Source organism: Gilbertella persicaria (genome assembly GCF_025201335.1).
Source record: "Gilbertella persicaria strain CBS 190.32 chromosome Unknown B0P05scaffold_67, whole genome shotgun sequence".
Classification (NCBI taxonomy): domain Eukaryota; kingdom Fungi; phylum Mucoromycota; class Mucoromycetes; order Mucorales; family Choanephoraceae; genus Gilbertella; species Gilbertella persicaria.
The window spans coordinates 1-15,730 of NW_026252028.1; the positions used below are offsets into that span (position 1 = coordinate 1).

General features: G+C 37.6%; 2 protein-coding genes and 1 non-coding gene across 3 annotated transcripts; 2 read left to right on the forward strand and 1 right to left on the reverse strand.

Moving 5' to 3' along the window:
• Positions 1-6,222: 6,222 nt before the first annotated feature.
• Positions 6,223-6,640, reverse strand: B0P05DRAFT_562968 (uncharacterized protein). The gene is made up of 2 exons (XM_051580659.1): positions 6,318-6,640; positions 6,223-6,272 (listed from the first exon to the last, which is right to left on the reverse strand). The coding sequence occupies exons 1-2, from the start codon at positions 6,563-6,565 to the stop codon at positions 6,248-6,250; spliced, it is 273 nt and encodes a 90-aa protein (XP_051429849.1). The 5' UTR covers positions 6,566-6,640; the 3' UTR covers positions 6,223-6,247.
• A 7,149-nt stretch (positions 6,641-13,789) lies between these two features.
• B0P05DRAFT_t115 lies at positions 13,790-13,862 on the forward strand. Its single transcript has one exon. It is a non-coding gene; the product is annotated as a tRNA-Met (tRNA).
• Positions 13,863-14,627: 765 nt separating this feature from the next.
• On the forward strand, positions 14,628-15,431 carry B0P05DRAFT_317334 (uncharacterized protein). Its single transcript, XM_051573519.1, has 2 exons — positions 14,628-14,640; positions 14,695-15,431. The coding sequence occupies exon 2, from the start codon at positions 14,806-14,808 to the stop codon at positions 15,277-15,279; it is 474 nt and encodes a 157-aa protein (XP_051429850.1). The 5' UTR covers positions 14,628-14,640; positions 14,695-14,805; the 3' UTR covers positions 15,280-15,431.
• The last annotated feature ends 299 nt before the right edge of the window (positions 15,432-15,730 follow it).

Below are 15,730 nucleotides of genomic sequence, written 5' to 3' on the forward strand. Positions count from 1 at the left end.
GGACCGATCATGCTCTTCTCTCAGCTACTTTCCGCTTTGCACAAAACAAACAAGGTCGAGGTCTGTGGCGTGCTCACCCTAGTCTGGCCAAGAACTCTTACTTCATCAAAGCCTTGAATTCTGCATTGGATGATTATCATTCACTGATAGAAACCTTTTCCGAAGAGTCATGCCCCACAATACAACAACAATGGGATGTGATCAAACAGATCACAAAAACTATTGCAAAAAAGATTGGTAGACAACAAGCAGCATGGAGAGTTCGTCTGATGAAGCGTCTTCAACGCAAGCGCAACAAGTATTTCAAAGAATACGGTACAGCTCGCATTCCTCATCCACTCCTTTCAAACGTTGAAAAGAAAATGCAATGGTACAAGAGGACTATGTCAACAATCTTGCTCTTCGTGCTGGTCGACACTGGAGAGAAAATGGTGAAACTTCAGCAGGTTACCTCAAGAGAACTATTGAATCCAAATCAGCTAAGAAATCCATGCCGCCACTCATTCATCCCATCATCGGCAACCTCTGTCAATCGACCGAAGAAATGGAAGATGCAGTCTCAACTTTTTACGGTCAGCTTTACTGCCCTGACCAGGTAAGTATGAAACATATTGCAGATCTCACTAGCACAATTCTTTCAGTGACAGCATTCCAGACGTAATGCATAATCGATTATGTGCTCCCATCACCCTACAAGAACTTCAAGAAGGTGCGGCTAGAACCCCAAGTCAAAGCAGTCCTGGTATAGATGGGTTGCCGTACGAACTACTTTCCATTTTATTGCAGCATCCACTTACTGGCGCTTTGGCCGTAAAGGTATACAATGATGCACTCACCTCCTTTAGATTTCCAAAATCTTGGTTACAAACTTGTATGTGTTGTGAACATATATGAATTCATATGCATAGATCAATAAATGATGATCATGGCAAAAGACCAGATCACATCTATGGCAATTGCAATGGATCTATAGTCACTGAAATTCACTCATTCTACTAAAAGTACTACATCATCCTCATAGTCAGAGATTATGAACCTAGTGACTCTGTTATTATTAATGGCACTCATAAAGTGACAGTTAGAGCTGACAAATACATTGGTATTGGCATTTGACAAATATGTAATAGTTTATTCAAGTTCAGGTCAGATCATGTACTATTGGCTGAGCTGACAACTTCCTCTAAAGGCTTTCTCTTAATTGCTCCTGATCTAACAAATCAATCCGTAGTCAAGAAGCTAACCCAAAACAATATTTTGACCGAGAAGAAAAAGTATAAATACCTCGACATTTTATAGCAATTGAAAAGATAACATTTCTTGGGAAATAAAAGCCTATACAAGTTCTAACGGACTTTCTCTGTGTTCTTACCTTTTCTCTTATTCTATATCTATTCTCTCTTGATCTCATAACAGTTGCTTTGTTCTATTTTAAACCAGGCTCACAGGTCAACTACACCCTTCCTTTGCATAAATTTTAGCAAACTCGAATTAAGCAAGCGGCAGCTGAAAATCATTTTTGAAAAGCAACTACTAGCCGTTGACAACGTCAACTGCTGCAATTCGATATCTTATTGAATGCTCTTGATGATCAATTTTTTGGCTAGGTTCACTCTTGCAGCAGAATAATTACGACAGCCATAGTAGCCATAGTAAGCCATGGTAACCATACACCACAGCGTGAGCAACTGCATTTTTCTTCCATCGCTTACGCTGTAGTGACAACTCTATAAAAAAGTTACCAGAGCGATAGAGAGAATTATAGAAAGACTTTTATACCTCAGGCCTTCGTGGTCAGTGTGATGGACTTACCTAAAAAAAGAAAAAAAAAGCATTTTCAGAAATCATAAAAATATTGACAGTTATGCCGAAATTACAAGTATGCCATTTGCGTACTCAAAAAAATATTTTTTGAAAAAAATAAAAACCGCTATTCTAGAATTAAAACCACTATTGTAAAATAAATCAAAAATATTTTCTGCAATGACAAAAAATAAAAAAGTAAAAGATTTCATATTTTCTGCTTGAAATTTTGAAAAAAGCTTGTTTTTCAATTTTTCTGCTTTAAAATAAAAAACAAGTCTACCGATCATTGATCTCTTCTTTTATACTAAAACAGTAAAGCCATCATCCGGTAGACTCGTTTATTTATTTAAGGCAGAAAAATTGAAAAGCTGGCTTTTTTTCTAATTTTAAGCAGAAAATATGAAATCTTCTGCTTTTTTATTTTTCTGTCATTACAAAAATATTTTTGTTTTGTTTTATAGTGGTTTTTTTTATTTTTTTGAATACACAAGTGGCATACTTGTAAGTCGGTATAAATGTTAACGGAGTTTGAAATACATATGTATTTTCTTGCATTCATGAGAAGTTCTACATCTACGGCTATTACCGCGATCTTTTATGGCTCTACCTCTGCTTCCTGTAGACATATCAAAAATTATAGTGATTCCTTAATTTTCCGTATTTTTGATCTGTGCTGGTGTTGACCATACACGCCTCACTATTGACGAGCGTACAAATAGTCCCAATTCATGAGAAGGGCAACTCGACTGACCCAGTCAGCTACTGACTAATTAGTCTGACTACTATCTCCGGAAAAAACAATCGAAAAATGCATCAAAGAACTTCTCCAAGACCAAGTATCGTCCTTAGACACTGCCCAAGGTGGCTTTAGAGAACGCAAAAGTGTCCTTGACCAAGCTCTTTGTCTTTCAGAAATTCGTAAGTTGTTTTTTTTTCACAACAATACTCAAGAACATTAGCTCTGTACTTTATTGGAGTACCAGATGGACCTCTATACATTTGCTTCTATCCAAATCACCTCTATGTAACATGCTACCACAAACAATCTACTTCTTCCAACATCCAACCAAATGTTTCTATTTCTTCTCTGGTTACAAATTCACGCCCAGACACACCATTAGATCAACGCTCTTCTCTCCATTCCTTTTTTGCCCCTATTCTCTCAAGGCGTGTTTTTTTTTAGCTTAGTAAAGCCATTCATTTTTATAAATTGATCGAGTCCGAACAGTCGAAGGCCACATTGGACCATGTGTTCAAAAGGATCTTTTCTACAAAATCAATAAACTAGCAAACTTTAAGTATGAGTTTCAAAAAATTAACAACAGTGTGCAAGTATGTTATTTGTGCCAACCGAAATACATTTCTGGAAGATAACTACTTTTAGATTTGAAAAAATATATATATATATATTCTCGTCACAGCGTAAGCGATTGTATTTTTCTTCGATATTTGAGTAAAGATTTAGCCAGAATCTTCCATTGCTTCTGCTGTAATGTCTTTAACTTCAAAGAGATTAAATATAAAAAGAAATTGTGATAAAAATTACTATTGTAAGATAATGTTCAATTAAAATTTATGATTCGATTACTTGATAATGCTCCTTATAAAATAAAGATAATGTTCAAGAGACTTATAACTACGCTTGATAATGTTCCTTATAATATAAGATAATGCTCTTCGTAGATCAAAGATAGTGTTCAAATATGGATTCGAAAATAAAAATAAAAAAAATAAGATGTTAACAAGTATGTTTCGGGAAGGAAGCCCAAAGATAAAAATAAAATTATTAAGTCTGTTACCATCCACTGAGATAGTAAATGCTATGCTTTTATTTGTTACACAGCTTATAATGCTCACTGAATGACCTCCTTTATTTCAGAAAAATAGAGAGTATTTATAATAAAATTGTACATTTGTACTATGTGAAAAAGTAAAGAATAGGACTGTGGTGTTTTACATTAATATCATCTTTCTTTTCCATATTCAATTCTCGAATCTCAACCCCATAATATGACAACTTACTCACATATCTTCAAGATTTTTCTCGATCTGTGCGAAGAAAAGGATGATATACCATTACTCGCTGATTTTATTGAAAGGCACAGTCAGCACATAAAAGCTACATTGGCAAAGATCAAGATGAAGAATATAGCAAGCTTGCAAGTGCCTTTTCAAGTACGCCAATTCAAGAGGCATAGAAGCTAAGAAGGGTGATGCTAAGCAGCCTGGAAAAAGCATATCAAGCAGCAAGCAAGCATTGCTATGACAGCAACAACAACCAACAACAGAAAAAACATGGTCTTATGCCAAGATCATGGTGAAGAAGAAGGTGTCTTTGGTCGCTGGTCTGTTGGTGATGAAGACTTGATAAAAGTTTTCAACAAAGAAAGAAGACGTGTTGTTGAGCTGGTGAGGAACAAGAAGATGCTAAGAGAAAGTCAATACTTGCTGCTTTCCTTTATCTTGGAAGTGCCAGTTGCTGTTGAAGGATTCTGCCTTGAAGCCAAAAACTTCAAAAAAATAAGAAAAGCGCTCACTCCTGCCACAAAGAAGAAGCAATTCGAGCATGAAATTCTAGTCATGTTCATTGACTTGAAGACACAATGGGAGCTGGAGCAAGAAGAAAAAGAAGAAAAAGCAGAAGATGATGACGATGATATTAATGATGAAGAAAAAGAAAAGATGTGCAGTACTTGCAGTACCAGATGTCGCGGTATGCAAAGAAATCGAAGAAGGAAGAAGAAGATGCCTTGGTACGAGTTGTTCAAGAAATGTTTGACAATTTCGAAAACTGGAGGACTGAGTGTAGAACTGAAGAAGACTTCATTGAACAAGAACTGTATCCGTTTCTGAGAAACATACTCTTGCGTGACAAGAATGTCTCATCCACACGGTCCTATGAAAAATACCATATGGCCATCCCAATTCAGACAGCAGCAGCAGCAGCAGGCAGCAAAGCTAAACCCGATTTTTTCGTCTTTCTGCCTATCGACGATAATTCTTTTGGGTTGCTTTGCGTGGAGGTCAAGAAGCCTGGCACCAAGTCAAGTCAAATTTTGAGTGATCGCTCTAAGCTGGCTCTAGAGTGCAAACGATCTATTGATCATCAGGTGTCTCTTGGTGTCCGTACACCTAAGTGCTTTGCGTTGTTTGTTGATGGTGAAATGTGTTCTTCTTTTGTGTGTGAGTTGACCTCACATGGAATCTACACTTTTGTGGAACTTGATGTGTTTTCGCTCCCTCGCGGAAAAATGGATCTGGGCTCTTTGCCTGACACCGTCCTCTCTTTCTGTTGGCTTAAAGAGCTAATAAATGAACAAATGTCTTGTATCTACAAGAGAAGAAAGACAAATTCTTTTGCTTCTTTGACCAAGCTTGTAACGCCTACAGTTGCCCTGCCTCTGAAGAAAAGCAACCTTGAACAATAAGCCTTTTTCTTTTTTTTTTCTATTTGCTTCGTACATATAAACCCTGATAATGATTTTATTTGATTTAGCAGTATTTGGCCTTGAAAATAATGAATGACAATCATATTCAGAGCTTATAAAACACACTTTGAATAGGCTACTTCATAAAGAAAATAACTTGATTCACTAGCTGTATTTTAAGAAAGAAGCACAACCAAAACCTCATCTTACAAAAGTATTTATGCCAAGAACATATATATCTATATATCTATATATATTGAATCAATACAAACGTATTTTATCTTTCATTACTTCAAAATTATGAAAGCGAGATGCTCTTTAATACGGAGCTACAGTTCAACCCTGCAATTCTCTTTCTAGTAGAGTTCCAACTTAACAAAGCCATCGTGGTAATCTGAACATAATAAATGTCTTCTCTAGTACCTTTAGTAAAATCATTTAAGCTGCAATTTTTGTTTATAAAAAGGAAGCACACCTAGGTCTGTCTCATATTGAAAACCTGTTTATTTCATAGACATGCTAGCTTTTACCCGAATTCAATTTAAACATAGCAGTTTTGAATAATACAGAAGCATAAGCACATTAATGATTTATCATGATTATATATGATAAGAAAAGAAGGAAAAATGACTTGTTTATTTTTTTTAATGATGTGTAAGTAATTTCATATATCAGGAAGAGGCAATTATTTTGAAGAAGAGGTCCGAAGAAGAGGTTTGAAAAAGATTCACCAAATACAAAATAGAGCCAGAAATAGAACCAGAAGAGTAAAGCCATAGAAAGAGAGCCTTGATGAACCAGGAAACAAGCAACTAGAATGATGATTAAAAAAAAAAGCTTTCAAGCATATATAACTTACCAAAGACCAAAGCCATCATGCTACCCTCTAATGTGCTGATTTTCATAGCCCACGCGGCTCTGCGTAGTTCAGAGCCGAATGAACCGGCCCAAACTGGCCCTGCGTAGTTCAGGGCCGAATGGATGCCATCGCCGACAAGAAGAGGGCATTTGGAACATCACTGTACGGAAACAAGTGGTTCCCTATAAGAGAGTCAGTAAACGTGTTTTTTAGAATAATTATCCTACCTCCTTGATGGATGAGAAGAGGCTAGTAGATTTGCATACGAGGCCAAGAGAGTAGAAGAGTAAAGTAAGGTAGGGTAGGTCTTGTAGTAAAGTAGAAGTGGCCTTGAGGCCTTGAGGTAGTGTAGCTTTTGATTAAAAGAGTAGAGCAGATGATAAGTAAAAGGAAGAAAGAAAAGAAAAAAGACAAGGCTAGATCCTTCTTTTTTGATAGATGTTGTTTGCTCTTTTTTTACGTTAAAGCAAGCCATGTGAAAGAGATGAAGATAACCACCTTATTTCCAAATCTGACACTATTGTCTGTATGAACCAATTAGAAAAAAAATAAATATAAAAAAGGAAGGGAAGAGAACATAGTCATACTGACATCATTATTTATGCTGATAAAATACAACTCATGTATTTCATCTATGCTTTTATATATCTTGTTCTTGCTCTTTAAAAAGATGCACATGCATAGCGATCTATTTCTTTATTGTGTGTGAAGATGACAGAAAAGAAATAGTCTTTAAGAGGACTTTGCTTGTTGTAAAGAAATAGACAACACCATGTGTAACACTGTTCAACTGCATAATACAAAACAAAACAAAACAATAAAAAACTCCCTTGTTGCTGCCTAACCTAAGAAAAGTACACATTTAACCAGTTATCATTTGCTTTTTGATAAACAAAAAGATAGTAATAGGAAAGCAAAGAAGAAAAGACAAAGTAGCCCCCAAAGCAAGGTTTTGTTACATGCGTACAAAAAAAGCATTTTTTTTATTGTCATTTCATCTTTTGAGGGCCAAAAATATCAAAGCGAGAAAGCTTGATAATTTCAGAAGAATTTTCAAGGGAAGGAAGTGCTTAAAATATGATTCAGAAGTGAAAAAGACAAGGGCTCGCGCATACCTTCTTGTTTCTCCTAGACATATAAAGGTATTAAAAGGCTTGTTTATACATGCATAAATACTCTAGATATGTATAAATCATGTCTGCTAATATATGGGGTATCTTTGGAGTTGGTCTGGGCCAAAAAAGCGACTTGTGAAAAATGGTCAAAAATCTCCCAAAACCTTTTTTTTTTGTAGGGAACTATGTTCTTGTTTTATTTAAAGTCCTAAAGATGTCATAATGAGTGATAATTAAGACTGGAGGGATATGATGTGCAATAAGAAAGAGAGAGGAAATGTGCATAAGTTTAACTAGTAAGGAAAGTGATTTCAGTCAAAAAGTATTAGTTCTTGTTCATTGGGTTGTTTAGTCAGCAGGCGTTTGATTATGGAGAGTACAGCAGAAAAGGTGAAGGGTGTAGAATCAAAAACCAAACGCCAATGGCTGGACCATAGACCTTCCAATGAGCTAGCACAGATTTGTTGTGTGGATAGGGCTGGGAATGCAGAATAACTGGAGCGACTGATGGTGGTACGGAGATTGAGGAGTTGTCGCAAGAGGTGAATTGAAGGAGCGGTAAGAGAAGGATCGATATATGTGGAGAGGATGTGACACCAGATTTTGTATTTGACTGGACAAAGAAAGTTGAAATGGTCAAGTGTGTCAATGGTGTTGCGACGGAAGTAAGGACAGTGAATGCATTGAGGGCTAGTGATGAGCTTCGGTAATTTTTGATGTAGGTAGAAGCGAGTGTTGATGTTTTTGTGTAGGAAGTGGAATCAGATGTTGCGGGAGCGATGTGTCATTTGAAGTGACCAAAAGGCTTTCCAATTAGGGACAATGTCAAAAGGTGAGGTGGGTGTAGGAATGTGTTGGGGAAGTAAGGCTTTATAACCAGAAATAGTGAGAGGTGCAGGTTTGAAAACTAGTGATGAGGAGACAGATTGAAAGTATGTAAGTGTGGTGACAAAGGATTGCAGGCAAGAAGGATGAAGGATATTGTAGGTGCTAAGGGGAGGTGTAATAATAGTAGATTCAAGGTGAGCGAGGACAAATGGTTTGAGAAATAGTTTTTATTTGTAGATATGTTTGAAAATTTGAAGGAGGATACGACAGTGTTGAGTCAATGTATTGCATGTGCGGTATTTTATGGATAGAGAATGAGTATCATGGATAAATAGATTGTGACCAATGAGGCGGGAGAGATCAATCTCCCAAAACCAAAGGGTGCTACTCACAAAAAACTTCAAGCTGACAATTCTCTGAGCTTCTTTTTGACGCTACAAGACGAAAATTAAAGCTAAAGGCAAGCTTAATACTAAACTGTGAGTCAAATGCTGCAGTTTCCAATGAAAGTGCTTACTTGCTAATTTTATAATAGAAATGGTATGATAAGAGCGAAAAACCTTGTAAACGCTTCGAGTATTTACTCAATATTTTAGCAGAAGAGTCGTTGCTTTCTCTGGATCAGTAGATTTAAAAGACATATACCTGCAACTTTTGTCACTACACTAAAGCCAAAAAGCTGCGTCTTTATGGAGTTTCAAGCAAAAGCTCAATTTTTTTTAATGCAAAAGCTCAATTTTGGATGCGGCGGGAAGAGAAACTGGAGCTGCTCTATTTCAATCTCTGCTACACAGGCATTAGAAGAGCTCTTGGAGATGGAAAAAAAAAAGTTCATCAAAAAATCTCTAATTGTCAGATTAGCCCAAAGTAGGTCTGAGCTAACCAACGTGAGTTGAAAAAGTGTCTAGGTACTCGCAAGAAACAGAAAGCGAGTTCAATAAGATGAGAAAGTCGATTCTACTTGAACATCACCTTCAAATCTGCATCCAAAGCTCGTTGCGCACTGTAATTAATAGAAAAGAAGCCCATCTCAATATATATCTAGTATTGAGTAGGTATTTAGCTCTAAGCCATTCAATGTGCAAAGTATGAATTGCCATATCCTTACAACTTCAATGTGGCTACTGACTTTCCTGTAGTAAAAGATACACCCAACTCAAAAGTTATATTGTCATTTGCATGCTTTAATAAAATCAATGGTATGCTGCCTTGAGAAAAACGTCGATTATGTGATATAATCACTAATAAAATGGTCAAATCAATAAGTCGATTAGAACCAAAACGGCCAAAAGAAGTCTGCTTTATTAAAGGTTATATTTTGTATTGTATTTATACTGTTTGTATGATAATTGATTATCCTTAATTTGGGACTGAGTGTGTATACACTAGCTAATCGGTTGAGTGGATTAAGGTACACAAGAACTGGGAACATGATCAGGGCACAGACCTCGTCTACCATTGGTATTGATGCAGATGTCAATTTGTGATTATGTGATGGTCTGATCTTTAACATGTTTAAACTAAGATAGAAGACATCCATCGAAGCTGCAGATAAAACTGTGATTGAAAGATATATTTATACATGATATTAATACTTGCTCTTTTAAGGCATAACTAGTGTAAGAAGGGATGAATAATGCTGTGTATACAACAGACGTGTTTATCAAGGTATTTATTGTAGGTCAAGGGATCCCCTCTTACTCTTTGTTTTAAAACCAAGATGGGTTCTTGTTCTCTAACGTTCCGGCATATTTCAAATCCTTCAAACTCTTCAATTTTTTTTCTGTAAATCTTAACGTTCTCCTCGGTATAGTCAACATAGAAGAACATACAAGTGGCTTGTTCTTGGATATCATTCTCAAAAAAATGGATCAAAGATGGATCAAAGACGGATCAAAGTATGGTGTCATTTTATTTAGTCCGAACCGAAAATTTCAAGTGACTATGGAAGATGGTCCAAAAAGAGGAAACCTCTAGAATCACAAAGGTCCGTAACAAAGTTCTGAGCGACTTAAAAGGCTTTTGGATACATTCCAAGTCTATGCTTGAAGATTGTTTGAACAGAGAGTCAATTCAAAAGTCTTGATTTCAAAATCGTACTCCAAATTTGTACAATTTATTGCACGAGAAGAAAGATTCTTAGTGCATAAATAATTCTCAAACATACTGTGTCTATTTATGAGTAGATAGGTAGTCAGGGAGTTTCCATTCAAATACAATAATTAGAAAAGTCTGTAATACGTTAACCATGAGCTCTTTCGCACATCCAATCCTAATATAAAGTTTGAGTGTACCGTTTAGACAAAAACAATAAAAACTATCTACTTAAAACCCCTAACTCTTCGTTATCGCTAAATATGACCTCCTCTGCACCACTTTAAAGCCAAATTGTTGATCGAGGCAAACAGCTTACATTTGTTGAAGTCAATAAGAAAAATAACTCTGTCAAACCTGTCAAACACACGTCAATAACGATATTCGAAAGTGATAAATTTGTTTCAAATCTTATCACTTGTAAGCCTCTTGTGATGATCTGACATTAAATAAGTCTTCAATTACATACTAAAATACATCATAATCAATTTACATCAGAAATAGACATAAAAGAACCTCTTGTACTGAATAAGACAAATTATCTTTTAATAGATCAAGACTCATAACCGAAACCTATAATTTACATTATTTAATTAATTTAAAGTAGTCTATGATAATAGAGACTCAGTCATTTGCATGAACTCTACGACTACTTACTCCGACATCTCTTCATGTATAAATACCTAGAGAATGAAGAGCTAGAAAACGAGATATATATATTTTTGAATAATAAACCTATACAAGTTCTAATCGACTTCTTTGTTTTTATCTTCTCTCTTACATCACAACACTAGGGTCAGCACAAGTTGATGCAACTGCTGGATGTCCAGGTTAGTTGCCATTTTTGACGGATGGATGATTGTTTTGAATGGATGGATGATTTTTTAGACGGATGCACTAACGGATGGATAGGATGCAGTATTAAATTTTTTGTCTCTATAATTAAATTTGATTGGTCAAAACCAAAAAAGTGCTTCCTTGGCTCAGGTTAAAGATTATATTTTATTAATAAACAATTTTATGGGCTACTCTATGGAGCATAATGCCGAATTGTATGAGCAGTTTTTACAAAAGAGAAAAAGGAGAGAGAGCGAAAAAACCTGACAGAAAGCAGACAACAGGAAAAAAAAGTAGAAGAGAAAAGAAACAGAGACAGAAAGAGTATTGTAGATTTGCATGATTCCAAAGGCATGACCAACGGTTGGGAACTTTGATAATCACTTACCACCGTGGCAGCGCAGAGGAAAGGCATGACAAAAATAGTTCGTCTATGACGAGACCAGAGGAGGGAGCCAACGATCACCAGGATCTTGATCAGGGCGGATATTTGCAAGAGGATGTACAAGTACATCAATTGCATACAGTAACTGAAGCAGCGCCGACCAAAAAGGAGGAGGACCAGAGGAAGCCTTAGTTGGCAGTTGATTCAGAGCATAATCAAGACGATGAACACCAGCAGGAGCAATAGGTAGTGCATCCCATAATGCTGGGTCAAGCGCCTGACATGACAAAAAGTGTTCACGGGAGACAAAAGCACCAGAGAGACAAGGACATTCTTCACGCATATTCGCAAAGCGACCAAGACGCCAACGCACCAAGCGACTACGAGAAGTACGAAGCATGGGCAGGTAAAGAATTGAATCCGGCTTAGACGTACAAGGACGACAAGCACGGAGAAGGACGGAACGACCACGAGCCGCATTTCGCACCATCTGGCGGTCAAATTGGCTTTGCCATTGTCGTCTAAAGTGAGTGCGAAGCTCAGCATTAGAGACAGGCTGTGGGTCCGGTAGTGAACGGTACAAGACATTCTGTTGAAGAAGCTTGACCAGGCGAGGGTACCGTAGTTGATCACGCAAAAGCACTATCAAGCAGTCATCAGGGAGGTATTGTACACGCAAAGCGAATTTGGTGACAAGGATGTTGTACCTATGATTCATGGCAGGAAGACAGGTGAGGTGTTTTGCAACTTGAAACCAAGAGCCACCAACAAACATACGGACCAGGCGATTCTGCAGATCATCTAGGTGTGTCATGTCTGCCGAAGCAAGACGGGATATAGCCAAACCATACTCTATCTTGGGACGAATAAAGCAGGCATACAGCCGAGAGGACAAAAGAAGGGAGAAACCATTGCGGTGAACACCGACAGAGGTTAGCAGAGCCATGGTCTTGATGGCCTTAGCAGATCTCAAAGAGATGATGCCAGGTCCATGGATGCCTTTTTCTCGAAAGGGTACACCAAGATAGATGAACTCGTCCACGAGGGGCAGAGATTCGCCATACAATGTCAATCGAGGGCCATCACAAGGTGAGTTTAGAACTGCACACTTGGCCGGACTCCAACGATATCCAAGGGAGCAAGAATGCTCAGCAGCAAGGTTCAACATATGCTGGACTTGACTACGAGAGCCGAAGATCGCAACATCATCCGCAAAAAGAAGACAACTCAGAGGAATTGCATCAGACATACCAGGAGGACATACCAAAGTAGTACCAGCCGTAGCAGCAGAACGAAGGAGAGAAGGAAGAGAGTTGATGTACAAAGAGTACAAGTGCGGAGAGAGAACAGAACCTTGCAGAACACCCGTGACAGGCTGAAAGGGAGTAGAAGAGTGGTTGGCTATCAGCACAGATACTTGTACGTCGTCAAACAAGTTGACTAGTAAAGCAAGCACAGGCCGAGGTAGAGAGGAGCGAGCCAGTACATCCCAGATGACACGTCTGTCGACAGTATCATAAGCAGCCTTGATGTCAAGAAAAGCAACAACAGGACGGCGATGGTTGGTTAGAAAGTAATCATGCATCAAGTCATGCAAGCATAGAGCTTGATCCAGAGGACTACGTTGAGGACGGAAACCACCTTGCGCAATGTCCAGTGTAGGCGAGTGTTCATGAAGACAATCAGCTATTGTAAACTCAAAGAGCTTACGCATGACTGATGTCAACGAAATCGATCGATAGTTGGACGGATCAGAGGGATCACCTTTTTTGTGTATCGGGTATACATTAGCAAGACGCCAGAGAGAAGGAGTATAAGCCCATTGATAACACAGGGAGAACAGGAGAGACAAAAGCGGGGCAAGGTCCTTGGTCACGGCCTTCAGCATTTCTGCTTTCAGGTGATCGCTTCCAGGTGCCTTCCGAAGAGGTAAACGCTTGATGTGATCCATGATCGTGTCTGCTGAGAACATATCCAATTGGTGGCAAGACAAAAGGAACCAAACTATCACAGGAAAGTGGTGGGGGTGGACGAGATTCTGACGGAGGCAACAGAGAGCCGGCATAGACCGAAGTCAAGTGAGTAGCCATAGCATCTACTGAAGCTTTAGGACCATCTTTGTGAGCATAAGTACCGGAACAATCACGTCTTCTTTTCATACGAGAGAGGGTGCCAGTGGCTTTAGAAAAGTCTTGTTCCAACTGAGCACAGAAGTTCTTCCAAGAGAGACGCTTAGCTTTAGCAACAAGACGACGAAAGTGACGATGTGCATCATGATGCAACGACCACCAGTAAGCTTTGTCAACACCAGAGGCATGACGCCACCTACTATAACAGCGATCGCGTTCTCGAGCTGCTGATTCGATATCAGGAGTCCAGTACTTCTTCCACCATTTTTCAGACCGATGTTATCTTGCACCAACCGACCCATCCAAAGCCTGCTTCCTTGGCTCAGTCGGTAGAGCGTCAGTCTCATAATCTGAAGGTCGCCAGTTCGATCCTGGCAGGGAGCATCAAATCATTAACCTTTGATTGCCCAATCTGATCATTGGAATGTTTGATTACTTTTTTGTGAATCATCAGAAACGTTTTTTTTTTTTTTTTCTCTTTTCTTTGTTTTCTGGAGACAAGACAATGTTATAGGGCAAAGGTAGAGATCACAAGAACTTGTGGATATAAGAATAATAAATATAACATACAATGATCAAATGTAATGCAAGATCAAGGGACCCAATTAGACAAATGATATAATAATAGTCTAGTTTAGAATAAAAGACAGTACATGTAAGGTACGGTTGTGAGTCTAAGGTAAAAATATGGATGTCTTTATTTAAGTTGAGTTATTCTAGTATTTGTATCTATTCTTAAGTAGTCATGTTGGACTTGCAAAAGTGCAATCATGACAGTCCAAGTACAATACATTTATGGGTCATTGTGAAAATGGTAAGATGTATCAAGCTCTTGCCGACTAAAAGTAAAATGAGCAATATGAAAGCAACGGACAATCAAATGGATGTGATGAACATCAGTTTGAGACGCATTCAAACAGTAAGCAGTTAGTGAATCTACGTTTTTAGATTACATTATACTAACTGTCATCGAAGAAATGATAAAACTATTGCAAAAAGACAGTAAGGCTTTGTACGGATCTTAGAAGATATAGGAGTCCACGTATTTCCTGTCACCGGATAAAGTTTATTGATTGGAATAGGGTATTTTGGGGTGACAAGGAAGGGTTGAAGATGGTCAGATTAACAATTACTCTCTATGGCTTTTTGGTAATATTATTTTGTAAAGTACCTGGAAATATACGTCTTTGTTTATTTACTTGTATTATCATGTCAGATAATCAAACTACCATATACTCTTTGGATAAAATTGTTGAAGCTTTGGTTCCTTCAACCATTCCCGGTGTTTACAAGCTTCCATTGAATACGCCTATTCATCTTGCATTCCATGAATGGGGAGCAGGTCTTGTTCGTGTTAGTGAGCTTTGCGCTTGCAAATGGATCGAAAAAGAAGATTCAGAGATTTGCATTTTGGAAAGACTCGAAATTGCCTAGGGCTCAGAAGCATTCCTCTTTCGGAACTTTAAGTCTTAGTCAAAAGGATACAAAGGAGGTTGGCTGTCAGGCTACTTTAAATAGCCTTCAGTATATGAACAATCGTGCTGTTGACGAAATCAAGCTTTTGACTAAACATACAATACATGTTCCAGGAAAAGAGGACGACATTCGTACCTTGCCTCTGACAAGAGAAACTGTTTCAATTATTGAGCAGAGCTTAAAAAATGGCATTATCAGCAGAAATGTCAGAACTGCTATATTACGTCAAGTTGATGAGTGGAGCAATGGTATACGAAAGCCCAATATTGATGCTGTTTACAACCATTTAAGAAAGGTGTGTTTTATAAAACAATTAATAAGTTGATCCAGTAAACATTGTCGCTTGACTAGATGAAAGAAAAGTTGTATCTGTTGTGATGTAAGAGAGAAGATAAAAACAAAGAAGTCGATTAGAACTTGTATAGGTTTATTATTCAAAAATATATATATCTCGTTTTCTAGCTCTTCATTCTCTAGGTATTTATACATGAAGAGATGTCGGAGTAAGTAGTCGTAGAGTTCATGCAAATGACTGAGTCTCTATTATCATAGACTACTTTAAATTAATTAAATAATGTAAATTATAGGTTTCGGTTATGAGTCTTGATCTATTAAAAGATAATTTGTCTTATTCAGTACAAGAGGTTCTTTTATGTCTATTTCTGATGTAAATTGATTATGATGTATTTTAGTATGTAATTGAAGACTTATTTAATGTCAGATCATCATATGCATATAGATTCTATATGTTCACAACAGTATCGCTTCGATAAGGG

Bases quoted from the DNA above. Each gene is read 5' to 3' on its own strand.
- B0P05DRAFT_562968 (XM_051580659.1), bottom strand. From the start codon at position 6,565: ATGGCTTGCTTTAACGTAAAAAAAGAGCAAACAACATCTATCAAAAAA. The intron at 6,273-6,317 runs GTAGGATAATTA...ACTCTCTTATAG, and splicing joins TCTTCTCATCCATCAAGGAG to GGAACCACTTGTTTCCGTAC.
- B0P05DRAFT_317334 (XM_051573519.1), top strand. From the start codon at position 14,806: ATGAATGGGGAGCAGGTCTTGTTCGTGTTAGTGAGCTTTGCGCTTGCA.